This window comes from Microchirus variegatus, assembly GCF_963457635.1.
Source record: "Microchirus variegatus genome assembly, chromosome: 5".
NCBI lineage: Eukaryota > Metazoa > Chordata > Actinopteri > Pleuronectiformes > Soleidae > Microchirus > Microchirus variegatus.
The window spans coordinates 15,210,603-15,230,467 of NC_139806.1; the positions used below are offsets into that span (position 1 = coordinate 15,210,603).

Genomic DNA, 19,865 nt, shown 5'->3' on the forward strand with positions numbered 1-19,865 from the left:
GCTTTTTTTTCCAAAAAGAAAGAAACCCAAAACAATTCAGGTTTGCCAAATGATTCAACCTCCGTTTATTACAAGAATATTAATTAATTATCTGGATATTTTTTACACTTGTGTGGATTAACAGACATCACAAACATTCAGCCCAAACACATGAACAAAGCTGACAAAATACACATACGCATTTCACTTACCATCAAATTCATTAACGCTCTCACTCACACAGGTTCGCAGGTTGTTGACATTGCATACAAAAATAAAAGTGAATTTGAAAACATCTATTTTATATTGGTCACATACACTGTGAACATTACATGATAAATACATAACGGTTGTTAAACGGAACACTTAAAAGCACTTTAACAGACTAGGAAAAGCTGGTTCGTGTACGATAAATACTGGTGTCTTGAATTCATGACGACAGAATGATTTGCTCAGTATAATCTCTATCCTCACATTGATTCTGTAATTTCAAAATGTGAAGCATCGATCTCTGAAGAGCCTCAGAAAACAGCCACTTCCTGATCATTTGTATTATATTATAAATATATGTATTAAATAGATGTGTACCTCAGTCAGGTAACACTGTAATCGATCATAAAATGTTTTGCGGTGATGGATAATCAGGTTGTCGTGGTGATGGTGCGAAGGGAACATTGTCAGTGTTCACTAGTGTTTCCAACTTGTGTTTAAATCTGTGCATCACATTATCTTTTGAAGGAGGTGACGGATGTGTGACATTTTAAATCAACCCTGAACCTTCATTTCAAACACTCATTAAAATAATCCTGTTATGAGGTAAGCAAGAGCACAACAGCCTCTCAAAAATCAAGTAAACTGATTCCCACGACACCGCTTCTCTTGATAAATTAGGACTAAAATGTTTGCGATATGCCGCTCAGCATTAGAAACAATGACTATTTTGCTGCTATGCGAAGCACACAGAGCCCTTTTTTTTATATCATGTTAACGAATACAGTACATTAGTTATTACTGCACAACCTGAGGCAACAGGACCACATGTAGGTGTGTGTATACCGACAGTGGGGGTGTCCGTCATAACTCGCAGATAACACAGTCCTCACGTCTTTGTAGGTCAGTCCCACCGTCCTCAGTTGTCCTTCGACAAGTAACCCATGTGTGCGTTTGTGAGGAAGTCACAGGTGGGGATGCTACTCACCGCCTGGTGGATATTCATGGCTGTGATCTCTCTGGGAGCCCTAAAAAACAACAACAAAAAAAACACCAGTGTTTCCAAATTAAGATTTTAAGCTTATCTTATAACATACAGGAAATATCTATATATTTAAAGGAGTCATATTATACGCTATTTCTCCAAGTTACACTAGTTCCCTAGTGTCCTAATGAACATGTCACAGTGACATGCTTTGGTCAAAATACCAAGCATAAAGCACCACAGCAGTTCAATCACCCTGCCAAAAACAGCCCTGTTTAGAACGCTCGGTTTAGTAGTATCTCTTCAGGTCCACCTTAAAAAACAGTAAAACGAAACAAGGGACAGGAAATTACTGCACTGTGGAGCCACTTCGAGGACTTCCAGTTTTCGGATACCGTTGCCCTACGTGTTTTACGGACAACGCGGAGCTCCAACAATTCCAGGAATTTAGCACATTGTGACGTTCCAATGAGCACGGAAGTCAACATCCAGCGTTTCATCTCCTGTACTTAGACTGAGGAGGACCACAAAAACATGAGTGAGTCATCTTTGTTCCCACTTTGACTGATAGGGCCTCCAGAGTCCCAAATATAAGGATTTAAATGATTAAAAAGTTGATTTTGCATAATATGTCCACTTTAAGAGTGTCAGTAAATGGACAGCATGGTGCTGTTTTCCTTTACAAGCCTGTTACTTGCCCTCACTGATAACATGGCTGCCATTAGCTCACTCTCCTGCACCCAGTCCATAAATAAAATGAGCAATTTTATCTCACACAGGAGCTGCTTGTTTGGTAGGTTTGCAGCACTGAGGTAAACACCAAATCCAATATGGCACATTTGGACTTAATGTTTGAGGCAGCAGTGGATCAACAACTTATGTGCGCCTTGATGAAATATCTCTGATTTGATGGACTTTTCAGCCAGAAATGGATGTGAAATTGTGAGGAGAAAAAGCAACAAACACACTCAATTATCAATTTACTGTAAATCCTTAAGTTCAGAAACAATTATTATGGAATTTCTATTGATTAAATTGGAAGTCGGAATTAATTGATTAATTAATTGATTAAGTCGGAATATTAAACTAGCAGTTGGAACAAGCCCTAGATAGAATACAACACATGAAGTGGAAAAATGGAGCATGACGAAGGTTGAAAGAGAATAAAAAACACAGGCTGACCTGTTCTGAGGGGATTTGGTGCAGGCCACAGCCAGAGCTTCTCTCAGGACGTCACTAGCAAACTGTTCAGTAGCCTACAATCACACAGACACATCAGGCACAAAAAACAAACTGTACAAGGTAAAATACACAATATAATGTGTATAATCTCATACACAAAGGTAATGATGAGTAACTGTAAATTGCCATTTTTCCTGCTCCTGCCTGTAAAGAGACTGACCTTCAGAATCATGGCTTCAACTACTGGAGCGAACACATTCTTCTCCACCTCGACTGGCTGGAAGTTTACCCCAATCTGAGGGACACACAAAAGTTGCCACAATGAAATGGATTAACACTGATGCAGTGTAGGTAAAACCCAAGCTGCGTGTATTTCCACTTCCACAAGTCCAGATTGGTATCTGACCTGCTGAGCGGTTTCACCGACAAACTGTGCTGACACACAGGGGCCTACGAAGAACTTGGGCTCTGCGTCAGCTTCTTGCTCTTCTTCTTTAACCTTTAGCTTCTGACAGGGCGGCACTACAGTGACGATGTCGACGATTTCGTCGTCTGCCTCCTCCGGTTCCGTCTTCAGCAGAGCTTGCATCTGCTCCAGCCGCAACACCAGCTCGTCACAACTGCTCAGGGTTGACGGGCACTCTGTGGACACACCCACGTGAACGGTTTAACACGGCACCACACAAGCAGCAGCATCAGCAGCAAAAACAGAAACACAGACTGCTTCGGGACTCTGCCATGACTGCACATTTTTGTTTATAGCAAACCTGAAAAATCTCACTGAACCAACTGGTAACTGCAGAAGCACAACACCCACACATGCAAAACTGAAGAGGGAATATTAATCCACTTTTAAGAAGCTATATATGATTGTGACCATTCTTAATGACTATGAATGAACAGATCACAGCATGATTTAAACACTGGACTTCACACAAAATAACCGACACAAACTCACCCGGCTCATTATCTATCTGTGTGAGGATGTCCTCGATGGACTCGTCGTCATTTTTGCGCTGTGGCTCAGGGTCAGGCGGCGTGTAGCCCCTCTGCCGACACCACTGCACCACCTCTCTGGTCTTGGGCGGAGTGAGAGCCTGTAGGCGGGGCGAGCGGTCCAACACGTCTTGGATGACTCGCTTCACTGCCACTGCTCGCTGAAGCTACGCAGAAACACGCAAGAGTCTATTATGTAAAACTTATTATTAGATTTGAAAAAAATCCATGAAATCTCCAAACCTATTATTTAATGGCTGCCAAAACCTGGTATGCATAAATACACTTAAGTAAATGAATGACCTGCAGGTATATATAAAAATATACATATGTGTGTGTGTCCACAACATCTCTGTGTTCGCCTGAAAGACTTTTATAGTTTTACATTAAGAGAAGAGATGGGTTAAACTTGCTTGGGTCTGGTGAGCAATAGATGAACCTAAACTGAGAGAAGAAAATCAGTTGGTGATACAAGTCTGACTGGAGAGATAGGAAAGCATGAGGCAAACAGAAATCTTGCTGATTAAGGAAATGGCACTGAGACAGATCACAGCAAACAAAGTACATTATTCCTGACATTACAGACACTATCGTCCTGGAACCTGGACTGTAAAAGTGAGTAAGTGGGTGCTGTTACTCTGAGACCATGGAAAAGGAAATAAAGCAGTTACATGTGTTCAGCCAAAGAAACAACACGCTGACAAATTTTCGCAATAAATGTACATTTTTGCTTAAAATGTTAACCATTCAACCCTCATTTAAGTAAAAAAAGAAAAGAAAAAGAAGAGTCACCTCTGATGCTCTACGCTTGCCAATAGTCCAGGAATAATACTGGTCTGTTGAAGAGGCACAGAATGGATGGGAGTCTTCAGCTATACAAACAAGTTAAAAAAAAAAAGTGTATTATTATCTCATAAACAGGAAATTGGATTTTTAAGTATAGTAAATGAAAGGAAAGCTCATTTACTTTTTTCCGGCACAATCAGAGGAAACTTCTTCACCACAGCTGTCAGCAGCTGCATCATGGTCTCGATGTGATCAGTGCTGAGGTAAAAGAAGTGCATCACAGGTGTCAGGTGCAGTGTGACAACATATTCACAGATGACATCATGCTCTTGAAACCCTTCATTAACAATACAATGGAAACATATGCATGTTTGTATGTAAAGAAGCTCCACTAGTCTTCACTGAGAAGAACTAGTTTACCAAGTTACAAATACAAATATTCTGTCCATCGAAGAGTTTATTGCATTCTAACATCATGACTTCTTATTGCACTTACTTGATGAGGTCATGTGTAGAGTTATCCGCCCCTTGTTCCTGCTTGACAGTTGTAGCTGCAGAAGCAACATGGGCAGATGTGGGAATGGGGGCCGTCACCGGGGGAGACGGACCAGCTGTAACAACTGTGCCAATACCCGGCTCCGTTTTCACTGCAGCAGCAGCAAAGAGACAGAGAGAAACAAATTCATTTTCATTTAACTCACACCCTGGGTATGACATGATCAAGGAAAACACAATTGTGAGAAGTAAAGTCGCTGCTGAAAGAATTTGCTCTGCGTCCAGTGTGACTGCAGCATTAGAGTGTGTATATGTTTGTGTGTACACACACTATATTTGAGTATCAAATGAAGACAAACATTTACCTACAACTTGTTCTTGTTTACAATAATTTGTGAATACGTTGTGTGAACGTATATGGGAAATGACAAAAGGCACCAGCGCAACCAATGCTAAACGTTAATCTTGAGCCCTGACCTACAGTCATATTCATTTAACTTAATTAACTCACAAGTGAGGACAAGTGTCCGCGAACGTCATGATTCATCAGTGTTTGTACAGAATATTAACGTAAATGCTCCACTAACATAACGGTAGTTAAGCAGCAGTCCTTCACCCTCTCTCTGTCTTTATCGGCAGCACCTGCAACCTCACTGCCGGAGTCTGCTCCTCTTTATGTTATTCCTCTCTTCCTCATCTTTAGGAATTTTAGATGTTTAAATGTCCCAGCTTTTCTGTGCGTTTTTACACCCAGAAAAGACATCTGTCGGACAAAGACATCTCAACTAGCTATCAAAACAAAGGCAGTGATGTAAGAGCAGGTGCAGTGACCCACGAGTGAACGGAAGACTGCAATTAAAGGTGCTCAGAGTTTTTATATCAACACCGTGTTTGGGGAGGAGTTGAGCAAACTGTGTCTCATGTGTCATGAAGCCATATTTTTAGACGTGCCTATGTTTTGAAAAGTCTACAGGAGGAATAACTATTCTCAAAAGTTCTTAGCCACTATATTGTAACGTATATAATTTTTTTAATGATACCTACTGAAATATATAATACAGTAGAAGAGAATGGAGGTGTGCAAGGGGACAGAGGAGTGGATGGAGTGGTGATGGACCCCTCTTACCTTGTGCCAGGGGCAGAGCAAGGGAGGGGGAGGCCTGGATGGCAGGACTTGGGGAAGCTCCAGGTCGAGCTGCTCCAGACGTGGTGCAGGAGGAGGGAGTGGTGGAGACCGTGCCTTTAGACACGACTACACGGAGAAAAAAACAAACACTTAGGATGGATCAATATGCCATTAAACAAAAAGGCTTAATGGTTCATAGAAAATGAGAAGGGATGATGATGTTGGGATTGACAGAAGCTGAATGTCTCATTATATAGTCATACATATAGTCATCAACTCAATACACAAGACAAATAAAAAAAAAAAAAATACAATTGTTTGCTATTTTTAACAATAATCTGAAAGAACATTTAGAAGAAACAACATGTTTTTAACACAACACCTTTTGTTCAAGATATAGCACGATTTGATTTGAAATAATTGATTGTAAGTGAAGTTAATTATTCACATTATTAAAGATGATGAATTGTTACTACATGGAATACTGAATCAAAATATAAAGTACTCAGCAAAAATTACCTCAAGATACCTTAAGAACTGGAAACACCAAAAATACAACAATTATGCTAAACTGCTGCTAAACTTTGTTGGTTTGTACTGTGATGTAAATTAGAAAATGAATAATTGTTCAGCCCTGCATAAGACGTTATCATCGTAACACCTCACCTTTACCAACAGGCATCAGTATTGTCTGCAGCGCTCCAGACCCAGCGCCAACCGCCAGCTGTTTGAGTTGGTTAGCAGGAATGGTTAAAACAGTCTGCTGAGAGCTGGAACCTCCAGAATGGATCTTCAGCATCCCTGGACAAAACGCATTTCAATACAGAGAGCAATGAATCTCTTCAAATAAGTTGTAAAAACATTGGTACTATGTGATTGTTGCACTGTTAGGTTCCTGATCATCTACCTGAGAGAGTTGCAGCAGTCTTCCCTGCTCCGGCTGCCACTCCGCTGACTAAGGAAGCTGCCCCAACCAATGACGCGCTGCTGCTTTTCGGCACAGCCCCGACTCCTGCACCCTTGGATGTGCCGATGACAGGCAAATTGGAAGTGCCTTTGGCAACCGTTACCAAAGCTCCTGTTGATCCCGCAGCAGCACTCTTTGTCATGGTGGCAGAGTTGCCAGCACCCTTGACCAAAGTAGCCACAGCCGTCTTTGACAGGCTGCCACCACCAGCAGCGGCGGCGGCAGCAGCAGCAGCACTGGCGCTCTTAGCTGCGCTGATGACTGCTGCTTGGTTGGCAGCTACCAGGAGTGAGTGGTGCTGAGAGGCAGACTTCCCACCTTCAGCAGCCTGCATGGAACACACAGAAACAAAACTGTTAACCAGGAAATCCTTCACTCTCAATGTCAGAAGAGTTTTATTAAGTCATCTAATGTGGATTATGTTCCGTTCAATAAATGTTTTACATGCCATTTTTCATTTGTACACTTAAAATTCTCATCTGTCTCCTTTGCTGCTACGTAACAGTGAATGTATACATTATATGATATTTACTTAGATTATTTAAAGCAAACATGGGTTTTTTAAAATGAGAATTGTGTCGTCTTTGTTGAGTCTTAACTTTGCGTTAACCGTCTCGTGTTTGCCTTGTTCACATTTGTTTACTGGTTTTGTGCACCTCTGAGGGTGAGTTGTACTGATCAGGTCACTGGTTTTATGGAATTTCCAAAAACAATGGAGACAATTTTCTTTCAGGGAGAGTCCATCTTCACTGGAGGCATCAACAAATGCCAGCCTACTGTATTTTTCTCTGTTTGTTGCAAACTGTATGCCTATTTGTGCGTTCGAGCCCCTCAGCAGTTGTTATGTTTCCATTTCTCAAGTTAATGGGGCCACTGACTGAGGCTATAATCACCAAAACCCAGACCCAATGCTGATGGACGGGTTGCGGCTCTTCGCACTCTGCTCTCTCTGACAAACACTCAAATGACCTTGCCACTGCACTCACAATGGATCGCTCCTTATTTCTGAGCATTCATACTGCATTGGCAAATGCAACATCACTTTAGAATTTGCCCTGGTTTAATGCATATTTTAAAAAAGCACATTTGTTAATGGGGATCATCATTTGTTTATTCAAGCTTATTTTCCACAAATATATCAGTTGTAAAAATAATGATTTTAAAATAATAATATAATGGATTTGCTAAACATTTAAGTTGTTATGGAATCTAGGAATGTTAAAAACTATTTGAAACAGAAATTTGAGTTGACGTTTAAAGAAACCTCAGGTTGAGTAAAATATAAAACTAGCCTGTTGTATGTTGCTTGCTGTCGCAGTACTGATGGCGCTGGGGGTGGTGCTAGCAGCAGTGATGACTCCGCCCGTCATCCTCAGCGTGGTCGTGCCCGGCTTGGACAAATGTCCTGCAGCCGCCGCGGTTACCGTCTTAACAGAGCCATCTGACAACTTCACTTGTGCGCCCTGGGAGCTGCCCACCACCTGTCAATCATAGAAGAACATTCACCAAACTCCGTACAACAATCCATGTGAGCATTTAATCCACGGTAAATCAAGACCACAAACCAGAAGTCCTTGAGATGAACAACTAGCCAATTGCTCTGTGCCAAATCAACTCCAAAAATTTTAAACAGAAATATGGAAAAGAACCACTTCATACTAAAGTCCTACTGTAAGTGTAAATGGATGTAGAAAACATTCACCCACCAGGTAAGTTAATCAACTATGAGGCTGAATACAAATGTGGCAGACACAGATATACAGATGGTGTGCAGTTTTTACACTATTTTATTTTTAGCTGCACAGTATGGGCTTTCTGAACCACTCCGTTACATTATTAGTACATTCATGTCATACATAATAAAGGATGTCTCCTACAGTGTGTTTCACGGACGTAGCCTCTTCTGCAGCACAGCTGTGTTATCCGGTTCATGGAGAATGAGCGACCGTGTGTTCATATGGGCTGATATTGTTTTGAGAAGCATTTCACTCATTGTTTATTCGAGTTATCTTTCACAGAGGAGAGAAATGACGAAGAAACATTGCTCCAAATAAATAATGGAGGAAAACCTGAGCCAGTTGGTATTAACATTAGTGTGACAGTTGAGATGCGAGGCGCACTGCAGCAAGAGCATGTCGCTGTTGACTGAATATATACACATTTTTATTGCAGTTCAAGCAATTGTTTGCGATATGTATATCACGCATATTGATATCGCAATGGCGATAGGGCTGTAACGATTACTTGAGTAATTCGAGTTACTCCTCCAGGCAAAAGCTCTGCCTCGAGTATTCGTTTAATAACGACTAACTAACGCCGCCAGCACACGCAAAATTCCAAAAAGTGTAGTCATTATTTTTGCTAGATCTTTAGCGATTACTACATCAAAGACCAGTCTGATAACATCAGATATTGCTCATAAAGGGTCTCAAACCTGGGCTGTGGGTGTGCGAAAATGTAGTGGAAAAGCACAGCAGTTGCTACTTGGGTAAACAGGATACAGAAAATTGTACTCTACTGACCTGAGCCAGAATAGCAGCTTTCTGGCCAGCTGTTACCCGGATGGCCTGCGGAGTAACAGCTGCTGGGGATGATGCTGCATGACCTGCTGAACCAGAAACCCCTTGCTTCCCTGAACCTTGCGCAGGCTGACCAACCAGAAAAGTACCCTAGGAAAAATGGACAAAGAAGGTTTGGGATCAGGTTGAAATTCAACAGAGTTTGATGAAATTCACATTCAGTGGAACTGTCATGGTCTCAGCTTCTCTCTCTCTACCTTTTCTAAATGTGAGGAAACACTGTCTCCTTGAGGACTGGTCATTAATGGAAAACATGTCTCAGGTCTGTGCCTTAAACCTATGTAAATACAACCTCAGTGAAACCTTTATAGACAACTTCATTATATGCTGCTGGCTAAATGCACAGACTGCACTATTCTAAAACTGACTGAACGATCAATGGCGCTATAATGAATGTGTCTAATTAAAACCACTCTAGGCTCAGGCTCTCAACTACAAGACTGACAGATACTCACTGAGGCAAAGAAACACCATTGGTATACTGTACAATCAAACCCCCCTTTTTTAACCTATACCAGGACATTTTGTTATGTTTTTCTGTCTGTGAGCAGCAGAACTCAAACTGTGAATGTAGATTACGACCCAACGAAAAAGAGCTGGTGCTCTAAACACAGGTCCAGAGTCATGATTTTCTTTTTCTTTCTTGTTTATAACTTGTATTAGTAGTTTTAAATTAAAATTAAATTAAAGTGAAGCATTTTAATTTTTACTAGAGAACATAATTATTAAATCACAGAAACCAACACACGGCAATAAACAAAAATGCTGTAGCTATCCACAAAAACAAAATTACATCTAAGAAAATTATGATTATGACATAACTGCTCTTCTACCCACCTGTGGGGTCTGTTTTAGGATATAGGATGTGTAGGACAGGTTGGAAGGCAGACTGCTTGATGAGGAGGAGGATGGGGTCTGAGAGCTCCCTGCGCCTGCAGATGAGCTGCTCTGGGACTGCTGACCTAAATTACAAAACAGCCACATACACATCAGCCTCAAATCTGATAAACAAATCTGGTATTCTTTATCCTCATGAATAGTATCAACTAAGGGCACATTTATTATAATAAACTATCACAAAGTAGAGCTCTTCTGAGTAATGTTGGTTAGCAGTTTTTAGGTGCAACTTGAATCACTCAAACTCACATGACGTCAAGTTATCACATATACACTAAGTGAACACTGTAATTTCGTTTTCATTAAAGTGGAGGTTGTAAATATTTGAGAATGTCACAGAATGTGTTTTCTCTGAGTAAACTGAGAATATGTTTGTGTTTAAGACTCATGATGCTAAACAAATAGGCTATATTTCAGCAGCATGTCTGCGGAAAGTTAAAAAACTAAAAGAAGCCCCCTAAAGCATCCCATTAAATCAGCATAAATGGTTTACATGATGTGCTTTGCTGTCACAAACTGCCATATTAACCTATTTTGTAGTCTTAAAACTTATAATCTTAACATATGTGACAAAAGGATGCATGTCTTACTTGCACTTGAGGCTCTGAGGATTGCTCCCTGTGGAATGAGAAGCAGCTTTCCCTTCCCTGATGGGTTTTTACTGTTGGTCGTCAGGTAGAGCTTGGTGCCTGGTGGTAAATTGGCCAGATTAGCCAGATTGTTGGCTGGCAGCTGAAGAGTAGCCATCACTGTGGACATGTAAAGACAACAACAAAAATCAAACTGTCACCATTTTAATGAGATTATGGTATATTCAGTAGGTCCTTGATTATGATAATTATCAATGAGCTGTGCAGTTCAAGCATCTTCAGTATCTAAGTCTGTGTGTTTGAACTCTAACCTCCACTCTTGCCTCCTGAACCACCAGTTGCCTTGGTAGCACCTTGCTGACCAGCGATGCCACTGGCTCCACTCATGATGGCTTTAGCAACTCCCTGAGCCAAAACTTGCTTTCCGCCCATCACCTTAGAGACTGAGGGGTTGCCCTTAGCGACCAGAATCTGTCCACTGCTGATAGCCACCTGTTTTACGGCGGACTGAAGTGTTGAGCTTACGGGAATACCCAACATCTAGAAATGAGAAAAGTGTCATGTTTACCCTTTGGACGAAACATGTGAATTAGTGCTTCTTTATTTGGGTATTTGCCACAGAGACTGACCTTGCTTGACGTGGCCCCTGCGGCCCCTGCTGCCTGTTTCTGGGCTGACACAGAGATCATGTGACCTCCCTTCACTGCGACAAACTGGTGGGCTGCTGTAGTTGCGGGTTGCTGCTGGCTGGTTACTGTGGAAACCATTTGCTGTTGCTGTGTTGAAACCTCTCCTGGCTCTTGTTTGATTATAACCTGCACAAGAAGTGAGTGCACATGGGTAGGTGGATTGTAACAAGACGACAGGGCTTTCAAACAGAAATGTAAATTCTTTGATAGCAATCAGTGAGAAGAGATTAGTTAAAATCAGTATCTATTCATAATTTATTCATCAAAGGGATGTTGATATATTCCCCAGCTGTCTCCATCTGTCCTGGCCTTTACTACTACAGATGCCGGGGCAGATGAAATGTAGAATCCGAGTTAATGAGAACACAAATTACACTTCATTCTTTGTGAATGGTGATAGGATAATGAGCAAGTGGGATTTACACTGGGGTATAGAAACTCTGAGTGAAATAGAAGTGCACAACTGTCTCTGCAAAGCTCCCCACATACCCTCCCATCTTCAGTGTGATGTCCCATTTAAATAGCTTGCCAAAGCAACCACATCTGCTGAAGATAGCACCTTGGCCTACTATTAATACCACATTGCTTTGTTAAAGATACAGACACTACCGGGATGTGATACATTCTCACTGGAATGGACTTAACACACCAAAGTTGTGTTTTCATGTCTTAACTGTCATGTTCAAAACTTAAGCCATTAAGACGATCGACTCACCTTCATCCCCGAAGAGAGCAAGGTGCCAGTATGAACTTTAGGGGCTGGAGAACGAGCGCCTTGTGCCACAGATTGTTTAGCTGGGCTTCCTGTGGAGTAATTTACACACACAGTAAGTCAATGACAGATGATAACTCATTACAGTTCCTGCCGTTCTTTCCATGAATATCAAGGTCACAGTTGGTGTGAGGTTTTTGTCAGGTTTACTCAGTGTGGGTGTTGGGCTTGAGCACTGCAAACGCACTGCTCCTTACATACCACATTTTAATATATTTCACCGTCAGACTAGTGAATCAGCCATAACACCCACAAGAGCCTCATCCAGTTTGACAATACATTACTTGACACTGAACTGACACCGCTGATGTGGGAAAGTAAACACATCAGACTCGGTGATGATTCTGCTCTATGATGGAGCAGATTTTTTTGCAAATAACCAAACGGAGCACAATAGTATGTGACACGAGTGTGGGGGTCTCATACACCTAATCTGGCCATGAAACACAGGAGCTCAGTCACCATGGTAACCTTGCATACAGCAGTCACCTTGCTGACTCATCACACTTGTGTAAAATGGGAACAAAGGTAACTCAGTGAGATAGAGACACTGAAAATAGGAAGAGGAGGAAAGTTTTTCTAACAGATATTGCAACTGCAATTAGATTTAAGATATAATTGTGTGTATATATATATATATATATATATATATATATAACTGTGTGTAAAAGATATCAAATGTGATAAAGCACCCACAAATTTAATTTAAAGAGGACAGTGGCAACTGACGCAGGCGATTAATTGTTGATTAATTGTTCAACCTAAATAAGTGAGTAAACTGAAAAGGGGAGCCTGGAGGATGCCATTAATCAACAGTTCTGCTATGCAGTATATTCTTCACAGCTGGATTTACTGTAAATCCTGGGGAGAGCAACTATAGTCATTAGACATGTATATAAAAATGCCTCCTTTGGTGGAAAAAACAACTACATTTGAATTAAAGTTGATGGGAGAATGAGCCTTTACTTCCCAATTGATTTATAACACCAGTAAAGACTTACTTGAGGAGTGAATGGTCTCAATTGCCAGTTTCAGGTCTTCTTTTTTTATTGATCAATGTGTCAGTTTTGAAAATTATATTTCCATTTAGAGAAAAACAGACGATAAAACATGGCACATATCAGCAATATCAGTGTGACTGACAGCTGGTATTGCCCAAAAGGAGCTTGGTTTCAGGTGACGTCTGTGAACTTCCGGTTTACAAAACTGCCATAGCACTGGTCAAATTCTCCAATTCTCTATGAGGGCAACTCAGTCAGTGCATCTTCATTTTGCATCGGATATCAAGTATCACTCTGAAATTGAGTGGGAAACGTGTACCTGCGGAGGCCGAGGAAGAGGAGGCCATGCCGATCACCTGGCCTGGTTTGTCAACAATGATATAAGGGTTGTTGAGCACAGATGAAGAGTTCTGCTTGCTGTGGACAGGAGTGGAGGTGGTGGGTGTGCGAGGCAGTGGGGAGTGGCTTGGGGTGGAGATTGGAGACCCTGTAAAGTTAAGTTAACACAGAGTAGAACTTCAAAATTCAAAAGAAAGATAATATTCAGACCATACATGGATTTCGCAAACTTTTGTCCTGCAGACGTTTTGACATGAAGGCTTTGTTCACTTCCTGTAAGTCAGTGCATTGTCACAGAGCCAGCATTAACCCTTAAAACTAAAGAATCTAAATGGATTGAGGTATATGTAAACAATGTATACATTTTTCTGTAAATTCTACTGCTTTCAAACTTTTTTGCCTTCATAAATACTTTTTGACATGGGACTACCGTTAAAAACATTATCAGGAAAAAGTGTACTGTGCAACTTGATCGTCTTGTTTTAGTAAATTCGAATGATCACGTCTAACTTCTTATTTACACCAAAGTTTGTATGCAAAGCCTTTAAAAATCACTTCGAGCCACTAGATGGTTACCTGAGACTATTTTGCAGCTCATGGTGATTGGTTGGAATGATTTTCCAGGAGACTCAGCAGGACTTGGTGGCTGTCCTTGTGGGACAATTTTACAGCTTGCTGTGATAGGCTGGAAGGCCGAGTTGCCATGGGAACCCAGGGTGATCCGGTCACTTGCTTTTGGTCGGGTTGGAGTGCGCTCACCTGCAGTAAGGCCTGAGCTATGTCCCCCTGCATGTCTCCCTGTCTCTGCTTTGATGAAACCTGGGAGGAAATATAATAGTTTTATTCCCAAAATAGACCAACCAGATATTAATAGGTGCTTAAATAATAAGGTGTTGTGAAATATGTGGGGGTGAGTCTCTATATTAACGGAAATAAATGGTAGAGGTGATAATTAAATTGTGCATGCAATTACGGGCGATGTCAGAGCCAATCTGCACTTCACTAATTCAAAATCAAAGTCCTGTGGTGTTAAAATGTGCCTACACACTACGAGTCCCCATAAACTGACACGTTCTGAGTGAAGACTCAGCTTATCTTGAAGTTCTAATCAAATAAATGTGGTTTCTCACAAAATTGATATATCCTTGAAGCCAAACAAATACATGAGATTTTTCCCCTCTACATAGACAAGACACAAACACTAACAACTTCTAGTTATCAAAGAAATCCAAATGATACCTTAAATTGTAAATATTGAAATGTATTTTTACATGATCATATTTGAAAAGCGGTATGTTTATACTGCTATACCTTTGTCTACAACGACATCATGCGACATGGGCGAAGTGGAGCGTCCATAACTCTGGGCCAGGTTGGTGGGGCTGGCTGCCCTGTGAGTCACCTTGGATGAAGTGGACTGAGGGATAAAGTCCTCCCCAAGAGAGTCCCTGTGGAGCTCCACATCAACCACCTGGAACAAAATAACAACCCATCGTCACAGATTAAAGCAATGAAACAGGTCATTGCGAGTGAACATTTATAACTTACAGTTTCTGCTCCCAAGGTCTGTAACCCAGTGTATGTTCTGTCCAACTGTAGGATGACAAAAAGACAAAAACAAATAACTTTAAGGCATAAAATTAATTGTACTGCACTGCTTGTCGACCATCTCTCAACTAAATCTGATATTTTTGGTGACTTATATTCAGCAGCATCATATAAAGGACATTATAGATACATTGGAAAGTCCATGTGAGGGTGAGGGTGTATTCAGAAAAATACTGTATTTCAGTCTGAAGAAGACAACCAGTTGAGTTTTGATGTGGTCTATGATGTGGTCTGACCTTTAACTGGTGGATGATGTCAATGCGTTTGTTGCGAGGGTCTTTGAAGTGGATCTGGATCCTCACAGGAAACTCACCCCAACCGCGACGAGTCAAATGAAAGGGAGGCTCACTGAGAACAGACATGTTCAAAAGGCCTCATGAAATCAGTCATTAAAATACACCTCAGGATTCGAGACAAGAAAACAAATTACAATGAGTTTATGAAGAAAACTAAGCTCTCACACCGATTTCTGACTTAAAACATCTTGAAATCAATGACTTGAAGGTCTTGCATCGACTCCTCTGGTAAATCTTAAAACTTTCATCCTCACATAACATAACATTAATCTGAATTCCTGTATTGACAGGGATGTGTGAATAGATGCATATTATACAGCCAGAGCAGAGAAACTCAACAGTTCACACTATGAGTAAAGCCCTAGGCATCAGTGGAGAGAGAAAAAACCTCCCTTTTAACAGGAAGAAATCTCTGACAGAACCAGACATTTATAGGGTACACTTAATAGATGTTTACCCTATACATGATACTAGGCATCCATTTATCCTTTCATTCATCTCATCTTCATTCAGACCATTATCACTGAGCTTCACTGCTGTAGAGCGGCTGCTACAGCAAAATGAACACGTTGTCAGCTGAAACTACTGCAAGGCTACAGTTCAGGGTAAGACTTGCTGACTGATGAAACCATCAGCAATCTTTCATCCATTGCCAGATTTAGGGAGTAGAAACTTGATATGTCAGCCATAGAACTACAAGATTCAAGAGCTCTGCTCACAATGTTATGTACTAAAATTACACACACATAGTTCAATGCTTTAGGCAGCAACAAGGCCTTAAAGGCACATGTTTATTAAAAAAAGAAAAAAAAAAAAGAAAAAAAAAAAGGACAGTGTGTATGATTTAGGCGTGTCAACTATTAGTCATGTAGTCATGTTGACTTCTATTCTGAGTCATTGTGTACTAAATGACGCCGAGGACTCCACCTAATGACTTGCGTGTATAATTGCCTAAAGGTTTTAGCCAAGTCTTAGGCACTGGCACTTTACTTTCAGCTGTGGGGTTTGTCTAGTAGATCAGAATTGTTAAATATCCACAGGGGGGCAGTATTTAACTGAGAATAAAAGAATGTGCTAGCAATCAGGAGATAGTGGTTATTTAAAGTTGTCCGGAATCAATAATCAGGAGATAATGAAGGTAGACTGCTCCACATTTACATGCTATTATCCAAATTGAATTCCTAACTTCCTGTGACAACAGGAGGGGGAACTACTAACCAAGACTAATAAATATAGTTAGAAGTAAACATTGTGTTAATGAGTAACCATGACGAATCTTAGAGAAACAAGTTTGTCTGCGTGTGTCTACCCATTGTTGTTGCCTGAGGTTACCTTATAAAGCAGCACCCACTGCTAATATTTACCACAAGAGTGGAGCCCTGTCTATATCAGAACAAGTGTGCATGACTGTGCTTATACACTCCTTGCGTGTCTCACGTTAGAAAAAAAATAGACTGGAACAAACCTGACTTCCACTAGGTCATTGGGTTTGTAGCTGGGATGCAAGAAAAACCAGACTTTCTTCACAAAGTGGTCTATGCTGGGTTCCCTCCTGGAGCCTCTGACATACACCATCCACTTATGGGTAGATTGGTCATTCTCTTCCCGCTTATCAGGGGGAATATATCTGAGGGATAAGGACAAAAAAGACATTAATTCAATTGCAGTAAAAAATAACATGCCTCATTGGACACGAGATATAATTAGGTTTTTTTATGATGTTAGAAGAAATAATACACCATTTCCAAAAAGGAAAACGTGATAGGCAGGTGGGAAGACAAGACCATAATATAACAGCTGGTATGCTTTGAGTTTCACAACAAGCCACTTGACAGAGGAAAGAGTGAACAAACGGTTTTAGCTGATATAGGAGATTGCAGTCCACACAAGCTAAAAGCTCATCTAATTTATCTTCCAGATTAAATTAGTATGCCTGTTGTGTCAAATTTAAGCCTCACATCTACAACAATGAACCAGATGCTCTCAAGGAACAGAGATATGTGGATCAGTTTACGATCAGGTAGAAATTAACTATTAATTATAACTATAAATCATTTTCAAAACTTCATCAAGCTCGGACTTGAATGAAGTCATACACAAATTCAACTGACACAACATACTTAAAAAGCACTGTGGTAAAAAAGTACATATATTTTGTTTAAACAGCCCATATCACAAAAACCATTGCAGTAACAGTTCTTTAAACAGCATCTATTTTGTGTTTTGTGTCATTTTGACTTCATGTACAACAAGAGACAGCAAACCTATACTAAAGGCCACTCCCATTTCTGTGACTGGATCACCATCAAAAACTAATAATTTCTTCTCTGGGCCGTAACATACATTCCCAGAAAAGGTTATCAAAATCTATCCTATACTTCTTTAAGTTTGCTGTCCAAAACTTTTCCAAAACATAACCTTCATGGCAGACATAATAACCATAACCAATCAACAAGCTACTACTAATAATAAATCGAGTGAATGGCTCTTGTAATTAGAAAAACCTGTGCTACAACATACTACGACTGAGAGATGACAGAGTGAGAAAACCTATTTGTGGTTTAGTTACGTACTTGGATACATTCCCCACTACGATGGTCTTCTTTGCATAGAGTCTCGAAGCTTCCTCTCCAGTTGAGTGGTAAGTCACCCTCTGATCTGCTCCCACAGATGATGGCACACCAAAAGTGTCCTTGGGCAAATAATCAAGAAAATGGCAAGTCAAATCACAGGTTTTTCCATTCCAGAGCAATACTGATGACCACTTTTTAATTGATCAAATAACCAAAATGCTCGTCATCTCTGTCAGCTGAACTCACTTTGCCTGTATTACGTCCAGGTCTGCGCTCCTGCTTGCTGCTATCCTCTCTCCATGCTCCCTCTACATCCCTCTCAGATCCTTCTCCTTGTTGTGACAGGGACTCAGACTCTGACTGAGCCAAAGAAGGAGTCTCAGAACCCTGGTTGAGAGGGGATGAGGAACGGGATGGGGACTCCAGGAAGCGGCGGATGGCTGGGTGGTTCAGCACTGCAGGGTCACTCTTAGAAGCATGCTAAGAAACCGAAGAAACAGTGCTGGTTGATGTTACTGAAGCTGGAGATGAGTTATCAGCCAAGTATGAATAGAAAGAACCCCAGGATGAGGAAGTTTACCTCTGTGAGCTTTGTTATCCCAGCATTGGCATAGTAATTGGCAACTATGCAAGCCCTAAGCTTGTCCATCATCCTCCTCGCTTCATTGAGTCGCTGCAAATCAATAAAACATAATTTCTTATTCTTGTATCAACTCAATATGAATTATGTATTATTGACAAAGTTCAAATAAAAGGCATGTAAAATGAAAATAAGACAATGCACTCCTCATGTATCCTCCAAATACCTGACTGATGACATCTATCTCGTGTTCTTTGCTCTTCATCTCCAAAGAAAACTGCTCTCTGATGATGGTGTCAATCTTCTGTACTGCTGCCTCTCTAGCTGTTAGTACAAGTGGACAGTGGGTAAATAAAAATTGACAGTAATGTGTGTTTGCTGTCACAGCATTTACATGAAGGTGTACTGTCTCAGAGTTAACTTACCATTATGTTCAACGGCTTTGTTTCTCTTGCTATTTTGGACAAGGGAAATGTCCTCATAGTCAGGATCGACGCCTTCAATTTTCCTTTTGACTCCTGACATGTCTGCCTGTAAAAATAAAAGCTGCTTATTTGTATTTGAAAACCTTTGACCAGCTTTGATTATAGCTGGGGTTAGTCGGCCAGCACAGGCTGTCAGGTTTCAGCTTGCCTACAGCTAACTTTAGCCTTACCTAGCTATCCAGTGATGCTAGCAGGCAATCTACGACCTAGCATGTGGCTTCCAATAGTTAACCTGTGGTCTTTAATAAAAGACACTTTGCAAGTGAGCTACATAAACTACAAACCGTAAACATGTCGCTATGTTTCGCACTGATATCGTGAGAAAACAACCCGTGCCGGACGTCCACGAAGCCGGCAAAAATGTAAATTTAGCAACCGCTACCCTTGTTTGCTAACATAGCTAGCGCTAGCACACATTTGTAGACACATATTCAATTGGTTCAAAATGCAGACTTACGGGGCTACTCTGTACAGTGGAGCAACGTTTCTTTGTGAGGCGTGTGTTTTAATTCAATGAGACCATGTCCTCTGCGGTATGCTGCACCAACTTTACAAACTAATGTTTGTTAAAATGCTAAATCTCGAGGTGGACAGGTGGGATAAATGGTGGAGCGTTAGCGTTGCACTTTAGCTGAATGGCCACCAGGGGCCGCTATTCTACAAACTCTTTGGTGTTGAGACCCAGAAGCATTTTGTCTTATAATCATTTTGTGTTATCTGACAGGTGATG

The 19,865-nt window shown here is 40.9% G+C and overlaps 1 protein-coding gene across 1 annotated transcript; it reads right to left on the reverse strand.

The window, feature by feature from the left end:
* Positions 1–379: 379 nt before the first annotated feature.
* Positions 380–19,175, reverse strand: yeats2 (YEATS domain containing 2; the record flags this gene model as incomplete). The annotated part of the gene is given in 30 exon segments (XM_083889919.1): positions 380–1,217; positions 2,357–2,430; positions 2,577–2,651; positions 2,763–2,998; positions 3,315–3,519; positions 4,145–4,224; positions 4,320–4,396; positions 4,635–4,785; positions 5,760–5,885; positions 6,426–6,560; positions 6,667–7,054; positions 8,048–8,053; positions 8,055–8,207; positions 9,249–9,395; positions 10,143–10,267; positions 10,793–10,951; positions 11,104–11,332; positions 11,422–11,607; positions 12,197–12,285; positions 13,574–13,741; positions 14,170–14,412; positions 14,905–15,064; positions 15,142–15,186; positions 15,438–15,549; positions 16,963–17,124; positions 18,071–18,189; positions 18,317–18,547; positions 18,651–18,743; positions 18,877–18,974; positions 19,076–19,175. Coding segments are annotated over 30 exon segments (4,281 nt in total). The 3' UTR covers positions 380–1,108.
* Between the last annotated feature and the right edge of the window lie 690 nt (positions 19,176–19,865).